This window comes from Pinus tabuliformis, chromosome 1_1 (assembly GCF_031772625.1).
Source record: "Pinus tabuliformis cultivar Carrire ecotype Pingquan chromosome 1_1, CPIR1, whole genome shotgun sequence".
Classification (NCBI taxonomy): Eukaryota; Viridiplantae; Streptophyta; class Pinopsida; order Pinales; family Pinaceae; genus Pinus; species Pinus tabuliformis.
The window spans coordinates 631,861,927-631,877,088 of record NC_142297.1 but is presented as its reverse complement, the minus strand read 5'-3'; the positions used below and the strand labels follow the sequence as shown (position 1 = coordinate 631,877,088).

The window sequence follows — 15,162 nt, the reverse complement described above, 5'->3', positions numbered from 1 at the left end:
ATCTATGGTTACATCCGCATTTGACTTCTTATATAGAGTATATTTTTCTTTACATATATGACCCCCTTTATAGATTCATAGTGAGATATATGATAGTTTCTAAATATCATTAAAGCAGATATCACAATTCAAAATCATTTGTAAAGAAATTTAAGAGAAATTGACAACATCCATCCAAAAAAATAACAATGTGTCATTAACAATTTTCAAAACATGTATAAAATAGCAACATAATACTAATAAAATCAGTATTATTTTTAATCAAAACAAGTAAAATTCAAATATGATTAACAAATCAAAATATTTCATGAATATCGTTATTCTACGATAAATTAACAACATACATAAATCAAACTCATCATATGATTACAAAATCAAAATGTCTCATTGATATAGGGTAAATTCACAACACCCATCTAAACATAGCAATGTCATTCTACACAATAATTTCTTCATAAAAAACAATGCATGTGCATGCCTAGCTACCACCACCAAGATCATCCTCATGATCATCTTGACCATCCTCATTACTCTGATCCACATCATCACCAACACCGCAACTATCATCATCATCTCCTCCTTCACCACCATCATCCTCATCCTCATCCTCATCATCTCCTGATATATGTTGAACATAATTTGGATCATCGTCTTGGCAATCATTACCTATAGCATTCTGACAAAAAAAATCAATATTACATGTTAGTATTAATTACATAACACAACGCATGTTTTTGTTATACAATGTTAACCATAAAATGAGGTAAGATATAATATCTAATAGTACTAAAAAATAAAATGAAAATATGGTTTAAAAGTATATTGGAAATCCAACTAAGATTACATACCAAAGAGTCCATCCAAACAACAAATTCAACCCATCTCTTTTGCTGCAGCACCTCCTTTTCCAAATGATTTGGAGGTATTCCATATTTTAGTTCCTATCAATCAGTAAATAGGGAGAAATTAGATAACAATGACTTTCTTCTAGTACAAAATTTATTAAAAAAATATCACATGTTTAATATACTTACAAAGGTTGTTATCAGTGCTTTTAAACCTTTCTGGCCACTACGATGAGTGACTTTTGTCTTGGTTAACCTCGCCTTGGATGCCTTGTCCTTAAACATAAACCAATTCAATTTATTTTCACACAAATACATGTCTAAGATACTTATAAGTATTAATACATTCTAAATAATGTTTAATGAAAAATTCAATACCTGAATGCTCTCATTGCCGACTTTTCTTTGTGCATCCAACTTCTCATATGATTTTACAAGTTCTTTCCATACTTCAAAAGGTATGTCAATAGGTCTTTGTTTCAGTCTTTGATCTTGAGGCATTTTTGTAATTTTTCTTGTTTGGTTAAAAATTTTGGTTAAAAAAAACTGAACAAGTAATTCACATCAATGGCATGGGGACTCTATGGATATGTCTAAAAAAATGGCTATAAAGAAAACATCCAAAAAACATATGAGCTCTCCCTTTGATGGTCACTTGGGGCATATGGCTGGAAAGGAACAACTCCATTTTCGAAAATCAAGGACAATCCTTTCTCAAAGTCCTTCCTAATATTTTCTCCAAATGTCTTAAAATGAAAAACAAAATTCAAACGTCATCCTTAAACATCTCCCTTAAATATAACGTTGGACCATAAATTCTTCACTTTTATTGTTATCAGCTCTGGAATGATTTTTCTATATGCAATTATATAATGAAATATGTGTGCACTAATGAAAAAACATTGAGTTTCATTTTTCATAATCACAAACAATGAAAAAAGAATCACACGTAACTAGCATCATTTTGGAAATTTTATATTTATTAAGAATCTTTAACTTGTTTTCCTCCCATATCTCATAAAAAGGTGTGAAATTTTTTATATACTCTCCAATAAGCACTACAACAAAACCAGTGATTTGGAGGTTTTACACTAAGTTTTTCAACATCGAGCTTACTAGGGCTTGCACCACCGGGGTTATTAGTAAGAATCTCATGAGGTTTGCATAGCCATGATTATTAGAATCAAAATAGTAGGATTTGCACTAAAAAACAGTTCATAGAGCTTTCCTGCTGGGGAGAAAATCACAAGTTCAACTTTTGCAGTGCAGAGCACCGAGAGCTCGTAAGCTTTCTTCAGCAATCCACCTATGTTTGGAAAATGTAGCCTGCCTGCTGGCGATGTTCTCAATCCTCTTCCTCTGCATCTTTCCCCTCACTATTCTTGTATGTCCTCTTTCGTTTTTCCCTCCAAACAAACCCTCTCAAATTGAGAAAGCAGAACAACTCACTCGATGAGAATCTGAATCCAATTATCGCTTCTAACAATAACCCAATACGATACCAGAAGTGATTACACAAAAACTCATTGACTCTTCATTTGTTTGGAAAAGAGCCAAGCATATACTTCTGACAAGGGTTTCCGTCTCAAGTCTGGCTCGCAGGACGTCGCTTAGTCAATTGCGAGAAAATTTTTCCACCTGCCTGTCACATACGGTTTGTCACACTATATATTAAAATAAGGTTGATCATACTAACAATAAGGTTGTATAGTTTAAAAGGAGGGCTATCCTGACTGCATTTGGTTGGTTTATAGAAAAGATTGTTGGAATGTGTAATGTGAATTCTCTGCTAACTGTTTTTTAAGCATTTGGAAGTATTAAAACCCCCTAGGATAATTAATTTAAGACCTGTTAATTAATGTGTAAAGATGGCTATTGTCCTTGGGCTACCTTAGCTGTTCGTGTTTAGCGATCTGTGGTATTATGACTCCTCAAGTCACTATTAAACCATAAGAACCATGCCCAGGCAGACTAGTGTGACATTGTGGATGAGAACCAAAACTAGACTCCTATAACCTCCTTTTTCATCCTTTAAATTGCAGAATTAACTGACTATTCTAGTAATCGTTCTTGAGCACCTGAAGATGTGCACCCTAAATAATAAGAATAATACCCTGTAACATATGAATAGTCCATCCTATGCATGTAGGATATGCACATGAGGTCCAATAAAATCACTAACCAGAATACCAGGTGTTATTAAAGCCTCTACAGGTTGATATATATGAATGTTACAGTGTGCAGGAGTATGATTCAATTCCATACGAAAATACAAAACATCTGATAGGATTTCCTTATACCTCATAGGCAAACAACCATTGTCCCTTCTATAGATGAGCAGAATAAGTGCTTGGTTCTCTACACTAAATAAAGACAAAGTATAGTACTTATTGCTGACAAAATAGGATTTAAATCGCGGTTCAATTGCTTGACATTCAGCTAGTCACAGAATTGTAGAGTGCATAATCATAAGTGATGTTGTGAGCCTCATTGCTCAAAGTCTAAGGGTCTTGCGAGCCATAATCACAGCCATGTATGGCATATCTTGTGATTATGACATTTTATGAGGTCAATTCTTGTGAAGACATTTCAGTTTATAATAAATTTTGAACCTCAACAGAGTTTTGGCAAGACCTGGCTGAGCTAGGACATCAACAACACAGCTGATATGAATGACATAATCTAGCCTCAAGAGGGAGCCTCTTTTGTTTCATCACTCTAACAATCTATGAAGTGGTGGAAAGCATAACAACTTCCCCTTGAATATGACACCTAAACTGAGTACAAATCCTAAATGATGCAGCCCTTGGTGCATGTCTCTCAAAGTATCGATATTTCAAATGTTGAAAGCTCTTGTGCCCATTTGATATGCATTTGATTGCAGTTCCCCTGAAGAAAGAATCTTATAAAGGTGAGGCCATGGCCAATATGTTAGCCATATCCATTAGAGTTGCCATTGCTTGACAACTTTAGTGTGATCAGTCCCACCATGATTCACATGGGCTTCTACTCAACACTGGCTGTTGCTATTGTAAGAGTCTTCAAGCTCGTTGAACCCATAGTATTGATAAGTGTATTCTTTGGGTCTCTGGTTTTCAAATTCTGCCTATGTTTTCCTCTCAGTATCATTATTTCAAATGCTGAAAGCTCTAATTCCCATTGCTGTGTATTTGATTGTGGTTTCCCTAAAGAAAGAAGCTTATAAAGGTGAGCCCGAGGCCAATATGCTGGCCATATCCATTGGAGTTACTATTTCAGCTTATGGGGAGGCCAAGATGAATGCATGGGAGGTGATTCTCCAGTTAAGTGCAGTTGCATGTGAGACTACCCAATTGGTTCTCATACAAATTCCACGAACATCAAAAGGGATTAAGTTGAATCCCATCACATCTTTGTTTCTCCTTGTTGCCTTGTTTTTCTCAGCACCCCCTGGGCCTTAGTAGAATACCCATTTCTGATAATCAGGGTCTCTTCCTTTGATTTGGATTACATGACATTTCTGCTTGTGCCTTGGCTCTTAATCTTGCAGTGTTTCTTCTGATAGGAAAGACTTCAGCCTTGACTATGAATGTTGCTGGTCTTGTCAAGGACTGGTTGCTCATAACATAATCTTTGTCTGTAATAAATGAAAAGGTTACAGTCATAAACTTGAGTGGGTGTGGACTGGCTTTTCTGGCTGTCTGTTACTATAATCATTTGAAACTTCAAGCTCTCAAGTCCAATGACAACCAACCAAAGTACCTCAGCAGTGCAGCTGATGCCAATGATGAAGGAGAAGGTTTGATAATGGCGAGTGGGATATTCTCCATCAGAGATTCAGAATCAATAGAGAAAAATCAAACTCAAGCTTTCGACAATTTCTCAGGTTGACAGGGTATTATTGCAGGTTTGTTAAGAATTATGGGAGAATAGAAGCACTTGTAACAACATTATTGAAGAAAGATGCATTTTCATGGACTCCAGAAGCAATGAAGTCCTTTGAACATCTTAAAGAGGTAATGTGCCAAGCACTGGCCTTAGCTATGCCAAAATTCACAAAAACCTTTATTTTGGAATGTGATGCCTCAGGAAATGGAATTGGTGCTATTTGCAGTTGGGAACATCTACCTAGGACAATATCAACTAAGCACCACTACTCAAATATGACAAACATATGTTGCTTACACATGCATGTAGCATTTGCCAAAAATTCCATGGCTACCTTACAACATGATGTTGGGTAAAAAGGCCAGTGATACAGGTCATAAATGCAGAAATAGACACTGAAACATAGTAAAATGCTGAAAATTCAAAATAGACTTTCCTCCCTCCCTCACTCTACAATCTTGAGGACAAACCATTGTATATGGGCTCTCAACACCAATAGGCAGCCACGTATCACATAGATTTGTGAAAAAATTGCCCTCAAACAAGAACAAAACACAAACATTTCCAAAAATCTGCTCTTAAACAGTCAAAAATCCCACAGATTTTGATAAATCTACACAAAATCAACAGCGAAACACATGAATATGGATTTCTGATTAATCTACCCAATCTCTGTGGCAAAACACTCAGAAATCTATCAATTTCTTCTTGAATCACCAAATCAGCAACCACTTCTCCCAGATATACAAATCTCACCAACAATACAAGGAAAAACAGATCCATTCCACTACCAAATCATCTGATCGGCCAATAAAACTAAGAAATTTCAATGATTAACTATCTACACAGGCCTCTATTTCAATTTTTTCAAGCTTTGTCTCCAAGGGCTCTGCAACTGCTCCCGCACTTCAAGAAATCAAATCTTGTCTTCCTCGCTTTGTATGAGATACGCAATCGAATAACCCAACAACGTTAGAAGAAATATCATCGGGTTCTGGAGGTTTCCACACAGACTCAGCTTTCAGCACCTTAATTAGTGGTTGGGGTAAAAAGTCAAAACCAGTTCCTCCCTCTCCTCAAAATTTGTAAAGAAAGCTGATAATGCTCCTACCACGGAGCTTCCTTCAGAAAAAATTCGAGTCACAACCCTTACCCTATCTGGGTCTGACTTCCTTGTCTTCCTCTTCCTTGCTGGGAGACTGACAGCCCCATCTACATAGGAAACTCTCTTGGAAAGTTTCTAGATAGTTCTAAACTGAAGCATAAACAATATGTTTGTCCTTGTATTTGTGTTGAAGTTGATCTAGAACAAGCTCTTCCAGAGAAAATAATCCTCAAAAATCAAGACTGAATCCATGAGCAGACTCTGGATTATAAACAGATCCATTACAAGTGCAAGCTTTGTCACGAATATGGTCGCTTTGCCAATGATTGCAAGTCCAAAACCTCTGTTGTAAGTCCCTCGGGAGAATGTCATGTCCCTAAGAAAACATGTGCAAGGCATGTCAAAGCTGGATCTTCGTTCAGGAAATAGGTTGTAACTACCACTCCTTCTAACCCTTTTGACCCTTTCACTACCCTTCCTGACATGGTAACCAAACAACAGAATCTGTTTGCCCTGAAGCAGATGACCCTCCTGTTGATTTAGTTAGTCTTTACACCTCTCCTGTCATATCTTCCTCTCCAATAAAAAAGAAAAACCTTCAGTGGACAACACAGCCCCCTCACCCCATGACCCTGCTAACTCATCTTTCATTGAGAAGACCTCGCTAGTTGAACCTCTTAACAACGAAGGGTCTCCTGTTCCTCATCCTAATAGGAACATCAACGCCTCCTGCAAGTAGAAGAAATCAGACTCCTGGGCTGATGGGGAACATCTTGAGCATGTTGAAAAGGGATTCAAAAAAATGGGAAGAAAACCTCACAAGGAGAAAAGAGATGACGCCACTGCCATTGAGAAAATATTAGGCAAGCAGAAAACATTAGAACAACAACACAAAAAACCAGCAGAATGCCAGAAAGGAATCAATGAAATACAGGGACAAGGAGAAGGAAGCATCTCTGCGCACCTCTCAATGAAAATAATTTCTTCGAATATAAGAGTTTTGGGGAACACCATCAAAACCCTGGCAGTAAAGGATATAATAAGGACTGAGAAAGCAGGCATTTTATTCCTTCATGAAACAAAGATGGATGCAAATGAATTTGAAAAAGCCAAGCAAATTTGTTGGGCCAGCAGCAAAGGTGCAATAGTCAGTGTGAGAGGGGACTCAAGAGGCCTTGCCACCCTATGGAACCCATACAAATATCAAGAACTAGAAAAAAAGACAACCAGTTCTGGATTAAAACTGTTTTGAAAGACTGTGACAAACAAAACTGTGGCAGTAAAGAAAATCCATCTGGGTAAAAGCCAAAGAAGGTGTTAATGTAACTGCTTTAAGAGAAATCAAATTATTGAAGGATCTTTCGCATCCAAGTATAATTCAACTAATAGATGCATATCCACACAAACAGAATTTACATATTGTCTTTGAATTCATGGAGAGTGATCTTGAGATTGTTATAAAAGACAAAAACATAGTTCTCTCCCCAACTGATATAAAATCCTATATGCAAATGACGTTGGAGGGGTTTGTTGTTTGTTATAAAAAATGGGTTTTGCACAGGGATATGAGCAAAAAGTGCAGTATGTTGGAGCATGAGCAACTGGGGAAGTTGGTCTTCATCAACTACAACATTTGGATGCTCACAAAACAATTGTAGGCAAAGGATCTAGATCCAATTTTATTTGATAAGGTTGATCTAGTCTTTCATTGGGTCTTGGAGGATGAATCTCCTACTAATGATTTGAGTTGGCTTGATTGAAAACTCTTGGGATTCTCTAGTGTTTTGTTATCTCAAATAGAAACACCACATACATTTGTATTACAATTGTTGCTTTTGTCTAGCGATGTGGTCTCTACCCATAGCTATGGGTAGAGAGTGAATTTGATATTGTCCTAGGTAGATGTTCCCAACTACAAGTTATGGGTACAGAGTGAATTGGTGCTATTTGCAGGGAACAGGCCAGTCATTCACAGTGAAGAAGATAATGACAAGATTAGTGTATAATGATGGACAGGATGGTGCCATGGTGCCAACCTAAATCTCAAGTAAGGAGACATCTGTTCATCAATTTGTCAAGAAGCATGGCCTACAATTCAATTGCTCTAAGCCTATCACTTCTTCCACCTGTCAAATAAATTGTTTCCTGTTTGTTTAGTTGACTATGGTTCTAATAAATATACTATTGTTTGATGTAAATAGACAAAACAAAACAAAAAATATGGAAAGTTGTGACCCCATTTTCTAACTACAAATTGAAATCGGATTACCATAGTGACCACCTCTGCTTATTGGAATCAAAAAGGGGGTGGGTTAACCCAATACAATACCAGAAGTGATTACACAAAACCTCATTGACTCTTCATTTGTTTGGAAAAGAGCCAAGCATATACTTCTGACGACGGTTTCCGTCTCAAGTCTGGCTCGCAGGACGTCGCTTAGTCAATTGCGAGAAAAGTTTTCCACCTGCCTGTCACATACGGTTTGTCACACTATATATTAAAATAAGGTTGATCATACTAACAATAAGGTTGTATAGTTTAAAAGGAGGGCTCTCCTGACTGCATTTGGTTGGTTTATAGAAAAGATTGCTGGAATGTGTAATGTGAATGCTCTGCTAACTGTTTTTTAAGCATTTGGAAGTATTAAAACCCCCTAGGATAATTAATGTAAGACCCGTTAATTAATGTGTAAAGATGGCTATTGTCCTTGGGCTACCTTAGTTGTTCGTGTTTAGTGATCTGTGGTATTATGACTCCTCAAGTCACTATTAAACCATGAGAACCATGCCCAGGCAGACTAGTGTGACATTGTGGATGAGAACCAAAACTAGACTCCTATAACCTCCTTTTTCATCCTTTAAATTGCAGAATTAACTGACTGTTCTAGTAATCGTTCTTGAGCACCTGAAGATGTGCACCCTAAATATTAATAATAATACCCTGTAACATATGAATAGTCCATCCTGTGCATGTAGGATATGCACATGAGGTCCAATAAAATCACTAACCAGAATACCAGGTGTTATTAAAGCCTCTACAGGTTGATATATATGAATGTTACAGTGTGCAGGAGTATGATTCAATTCCATACGAAAATACAAAACATCTGATAAGATTTCCTTATACCTCATAGGCAAACAACCATTGTCCCTTCTATAGATGAGCAGAATAAGTGCTTGGTTCTCTACACTAAATAAAGACAAAGTATAGTACTTATTGCTGACAAAATAGGATTTAAATCGCAGTTCAATTACTTGACATTCAGATGGTCACAAAATTGTAGAGTGCATAATCATAAGTGATGTTGCGAGCCTCATTGCTCAAAGTCTAAGGGTCTTGCGAGCCATAATCACAGCCATGTATGGCATATCTTGTGATTATGGCATTTTATGAGGTCAATTCTTGTGAAGACATTTCAGTTTATAATAAATTTTGAACCTCAACAGAGTTTTGGCAAGACCTGGCTGAGCTAGGACATCAACAACACAGCTGATATGAATGACATAATCTAGCCTCAAGAGGGAGCCTCTTTTGTTTCATCACTCTAACAATCTATGAAGTGGTGGAAAGCATAACAACTTCCCCTTGAATATGACACCTAAACTGAGTACAAATCCTAAATGATGCAGCCCTTGGTGCATGTCTCTCAAAGTATCGATATTTCAAATGTTGAAAGCTCTTGTGCCCATTTGATATGCATTTGATTGCAGTTCCCCTGAAGAAAGAATCTTATAAAGGTGAGGCCATGGCCAATATGTTAGCCATATCCATTGGAGTTGCCATTGCTTGACAACTTTAGTGTGATCAGTCCCACCATGATTCACATGGGCTTCTACTCAACACTGGCTGTTGCTATTGTAAGAGTCTTCAAGCTCGTTGAACCCATAGTATTGATAAGTGTATTCTTTGGGTCTCTGGTTTTCAAATTCTGCCTATGTTTTCCTCTCAGTATCATTATTTCAAATGCTGAAAGCTCTAATTCCCATTGCTGTGTATTTGATTGTGGTTTCCCTGAAGAAAGAAGCTTATAATGGTGAGCCCGAGGCCAATATGTTGGCCATATCCATTGGAGTTACTATTTCAGCTTATGGGGAGGCCAAGATGAATGCATGGGAGGTGATTCTCCAGTTAATTGCAGTTGCATGTGAGACTACCCAATTGGTTCTCATACAAATTCCACGAACATCAAAAGGGATTAAGTTGAATCCCATCACATCTTTGTTGCTCCTTGTTGCCTCGTTTTTCTCAGCACCCCCTGGGCCTTAGTAGAATACCCATTTCTGATAATCAGGGTCTCTTCCTTTGATTTGGATTACATGACATTTCTACTTGTGCCTTGGCTCTTAATCTTACAATGTTTCTTCTGATAGGAAAGACTTCAGCCTTGACTATGAATGTTGCTGGTCTTGTCAAGGACTGACTGCTCATAACATAATCTTTGTCTGTAATAAATGAAAAGGTTACAGTCATAAACTTGAGTGGGTGTGGATTGGCTTTTCTGGCTGTCTGTTACTATAATCATTTGAAACTTCAAGCTCTCAAGTCCAATGACAACCAACCTAAGTACCTCAGCAGTGCAGCTAATGCCAATGATGAAGGAAAAGGTTTGATAATGACGAGTGGGAGATTCTCAATCAGAGATTCAGAACCAGTAGAGAAAAATCAAACTCAAGCTTCAGGATTAGGTATTTAGATCATTAATATTGTCTTGTGCTAGAGATTACTGTTCTTGGATTGGCTCCTCTATGCCCAGATCTATTTGCAGGGAACAGGCCAGTCATTCACAGTGAAGAAGATAATGACAATATTAGTGTATAATTATGGATAGGATGGTGCCATGGTGCCAACCTAAATCTCAAGTAAGGAGACATATGTTCATCAATTTGTCAAGAAGCATGGCCTACAATTCAATTGCTCTAAGCCTATCACTTCTTCCACCTGTCAAATAAATTGTTTCCTGTTTGTTTAGTTGACTATGGTTCTAATAAATATACTATTGTTTGATGTAAAAAGACAAAAAAAAACAAAAAATATGGAAAGTTGTGACCCCATTTTCTAACTACAAATTGAAATCGGATTACCATAGTGACCACCTCTGCTTATTGGAATCAAAAAGGGGGTGGGTTATGCACAATCCTCCGTATCATTTGCTATTACCAGAGATAATTAAAGCCACCCTAAACTCAAGTCTTAACTATGCTGATAGGGTGTTTGGGGAGGGGGATCCCTTACCAACCCACTATAATCTGCACAAAAGCATCCTAAGAACATATGCAAAATCAACCCTTCAATGAAATGATCCAAGAATATAGGTACTCAAACATTGATTTTATCAAAGAAAAATACAAGACAGAAAGAAAAGATCATAACAAGGATTAGAAGAGTCTAAGAACAGTGCTCACTGTCTACAGAGCCAAGACGAATGCAGAAGAGTTCTTCCTTCAGTTCCCCATCTGAGAAATCAGTTGCATGCCAGACCCAAGTTTTATCACTACCTGCGTGCTCCTGAAGTGACATTGGGGAATGAACTGCAAGGCAAAAAACAAAAAAAACAATATAATCCAGATGATAAGGATCAACACAAATTCTCGGCACAGAAAGCCTCTTAAAACTTGGACGTAAGATAAGCTATTACAATCTCAGGGGGGAAATTACACAAAAAAAAAAAAAACAAACAAATTTACATACTTAAATGGTTTGCACATATTTTCAATGTCTTGGATTGCCTCATGACCAGCCGAACCTTTGTAGTATCCTTGTGCTTAAGAAACTTTACTGTTCCTACACCACGCTCCTTCCATTGATTCCCATCCTTGTCAAACCTGTACAGCTTCGCCTTCCTGCAGGGTCAAACATATAAAAAAGAATTGGAATATTAATAAACAATGAAACTGCATTAGGATCATTTTAAGAGCCCATGGCATCCATTAGAAGTAACGTCCGCAATATCCCACCATATCAAATGCATTCAAAGATAAATTACCAACGACCTATTAAAAACATAGGAGATATTCCTTAACATTACCGAAAAGGATCCCACAAAAAAGCTCAATAATAACATCAAACATGTAAGAATACAAATCATCAACTATTTAAGAACAAAAGAATGCTCATCCCATACATCCCCATAAAGTACAGAAATGATCAACAGCCTGTTCAAAACATCATAGAAGGTCAACGAAAACAGTTGACAGAAGACCAAAACAGACATATGCCTGAATCATACCACCTCACAACATAAAAAGACAAATCACCCTAATGCCAATAACCAAAAGACAGATTATCAAATAGGCCCAATTCAGTATTCAATGGCTAATCCAAAAACCAAAAAATATGAAACCCCGTATGCTTAACAATAACAAATGACCATCACACCCCCCACTAAACCAGAATAACAGAGAAACCATCATAGATTCTTCAAAGACATTGAAAAAAGGATGGCCTATAGTTCAACAAAATATAAAAAGACTCGTCAAAATACAAAACCCCCAATGATAACAAATAAACCATCAAATGCATCCCCGAAAAAATCTTCATCGGCAGCCTATCAACATAGGAAAACAATTATTACAGACCATAATGAGATAAAAAAATGCTGATCAAAATATCAATGGGACATCAAAACAACAAGAAACTCACAAAATACACAGAAAAGAAAAACCCTAATTACCCGATAAAAAAAACCATATCCCGCTAAATGCATCTACCATAGAGTTTCTTCAGCACCCCATTGAAATGACAAATCCGATCATCATCAACAGGCGAACAAAACATCGAGAACCCGATAAAAACAGATCTTACTAAAAAGGAGAAAAATTAGAAGTAAATAACTGCCCAAATGCATCTTCCTTATAGTCAAGGTCCCATTTATGTGCACAGGAAAAGGGCCACCGAAGAGGCCATGAAAACAACTTTCAACTGAGAAAACAAAATCATGAAATAGCCATGGATTAAGAAATTTACATGTCAAGAAGGACATCCTCCTCTTCTTCGCCCGTGGTGACAGTAACCTCCTCAAGCTTAACAATGGGTGCAACCTGAGCTCCAGTGTCCTCTTCCTTTCCGGCATCATCCTCGTTCTCTCTCGAATCGTCATCTACTGCCCGTGTAAGAACATGATCCTCCTGAGTTCCAGCCATCCCAATACCAGATAGTGCACAGAAGGAGGGCTCGAATGAAATCGATGGATCCAAAATATGCTAGAAACTCGCCTAATATCAGACACGAATGCGAAACCCCGAGGATTTTGGACAAAGGATTTAACTGTGCAAAAATGCTTCGAAGGCAAAGGGCAAAGAGGTCGATGGAGAGAAAACTCTCTATATAAGGGTTTTTGAGGTCGATGGAGAGAAAACACTCTATATAAGGGTTTTGAAGAGGGAAGGCCGGTAGCTGTTAAAGATTGAGAGTAAAAGTAGCATCGTTAAAGATAATATAATAAATTATTACAGGGATGGTTGGGGGGTTTCAAAGGGAGAGAAGGCCATGGAATAACCCCTAAATCATCTCCAACCTGAGAGGCCTACTTCATTCATGTTGTCATGTTGGGACCAGAGGTTGTTGTGCGTTTTTTGTTTTCGCAATTTTGAACTCTTTCCTCGGTGATATATTATTGTGTTTATTGTAATAATAATGGGATGGGGTTGAGGGGTTTGTAAATGAGATAAATATGGAAAAGTAATTAGAAATATTGGTTTTAAATTATTATAATAAGTATTGTTGTGGTTGATCCATGATAAGTTGTAGGGTAGTTGGTTTGTATGGGGTTTAGTTGTTACGAGGTCTTAAGTTCAAATGTCATGGGGAGGGGTTGAGAATGGAAGTCATTTTGGGGGCATCAAAACTATTCTAAGGGGCATCTTCCACTGAGCTTTACACAATCCTCGATGTTGAGGATGAAAATAATATGAATATGCCAAGCTCACTCTACAGCCTAGTATGGTTACGGCCATGTTTGTCCATCATTCCAAGGGGCATCTTCCACTGAGCTTTACACAATCCTCAATGTTGAGGATGAAAATAATATGAATATGCCAAGCTCACTCTACAGCCTAGTATGGTTACAGCGATGTTTGTCCATCATCAAAGTTGAAATTTTGCTAGTGTCGGCCAAAATAAATTTAAAAAAAAAAAATTAAAAAAAAAAATACAAAACATTTAAATAATGTTTGCTCATAAAAAATAATTGCCAATGAAGAAATTGGATCCCTCTCCGCTCATATTATATGTATATTTAAGATGGGTCTATGCTAGTGGATAACACAAAAATCACAAAGTGAAGAAGAGTTTAATTTCAAGTCAAAGCAAAACTTTGGGACTAGCGCAATTCATCTAACTTCTATTGAAATGCAGTATTTATACGTGTAATGTGATATATATATATATATATATATATATATATATATATATATATATATATATATATATATATATATATATAGTGTAATTGCTATTATGTTGTTAAATGGTTGTTTAATTAATGTTGGTTATTCGATGGAAAGATGGTTTTGTAACTCTTAATGATGTAATTGTTCATCTTCTTGGTTGTAGTGTGCCATGTTGTTGACATACAAATATTGTAATGGAGCCAAAAAAAATGACAGTAAAGCATAGTTGGAAGTTATAAGTTTATCCTCCTGGAAAAGCAAAATTGTGGAGTTAAAGAACCACTTCTAGGAAATCAATTTCCATCACATCCATAGGGAGCTAAATACAACTGTAGATTCTCTCTAAAAAAGAATTATTTTTCTGGAGACAGGTTACATATATTATGATGAATTAGTTGGCAACCCAGTTCAAAGTTCTCATTCGATGCCCATATACTAATATGGATCAGCTTTAAGTCAAATTTTCAATTAGTTATCAACTAGCTTACTATAAATTTCAAGTGAGTCTACATTCAGCTTTCAATTAGCCTCAAATACAATGTCTTTCTTTTTCTCTTGACAGGGGCCTCTTCATGGTTGTATAATACACTTTCAGGAATTTTTTGTTACAGGCTAATGTCATTTCTAGTCACTGTCTTCATTTTTCTCATAGTAGGGCCCTCTTTGTGGTTGTATAATACACTTTCTACAATTTTTGGTTGCATGCTATTGTCATTTCTAGTCAGTCTTATAATTTGCAGAAGAAAAAAAAATTGTAAAACCCTGGTTTTACAACAACTTCTTTTTCTCTTCTTCTGGGTAGTGATGCCTTGTCTTCTGGCAACCCATTGTAATGACAGGAGTTACAATCTTTTTGTCAATGTTTGTGCTTTTTTTCTTCCTCGTGAATAACAAAAGGGTCCTTTTTTTCTATAGTAATAAGAAGAAGAAGAATAAGAAGAAAGATATTATAATGGT

At 36.8% G+C, this 15,162-nt stretch overlaps 1 protein-coding gene across 2 annotated transcripts; it reads right to left on the bottom strand.

The window, feature by feature from the left end:
• Positions 1–363: 363 nt before the first annotated feature.
• On the bottom strand, positions 364–12,981 carry LOC149214904 (ran-binding protein 1 homolog c-like). 2 transcript variants are annotated; one of them, XR_016250440.1, is made up of 6 exons: positions 12,782–12,981; positions 11,507–11,658; positions 11,221–11,346; positions 1,035–1,121; positions 849–941; positions 364–676 (listed from the first exon to the last, which is right to left on the bottom strand). XR_016250440.1 is itself a non-coding variant. In XM_089390995.1 (4 exons), the coding sequence occupies exons 1-4, from the start codon at positions 12,955–12,957 to the stop codon at positions 663–665; spliced, it is 468 nt and encodes a 155-aa protein (XP_089247121.1). In that variant the 5' UTR covers positions 12,958–12,981; the 3' UTR covers positions 364–662. The 2 variants fall into 2 exon arrangements, 1 of the variants encoding a protein (XP_089247121.1); XM_089390995.1 differs by lacking the exons at positions 849–941; positions 1,035–1,121.
• Between the last annotated feature and the right edge of the window lie 2,181 nt (positions 12,982–15,162).

Bases quoted from the DNA above. Each gene is read 5' to 3' on its own strand.
- LOC149214904 (XM_089390995.1), bottom strand. From the start codon at position 12,957: ATGGCTGGAACTCAGGAGGATCATGTTCTTACACGGGCAGTAGATGAC. The intron at 11,659-12,781 runs GTAAATTTCTTA...TTGACCCTGCAG, and splicing joins GAGGATGTCCTTCTTGACAT to GAAGGCGAAGCTGTACAGGT. The intron at 11,347-11,506 runs GTATGTAAATTT...TTTGCCTTGCAG, and splicing joins AATATGTGCAAACCATTTAA to TTCATTCCCCAATGTCACTT.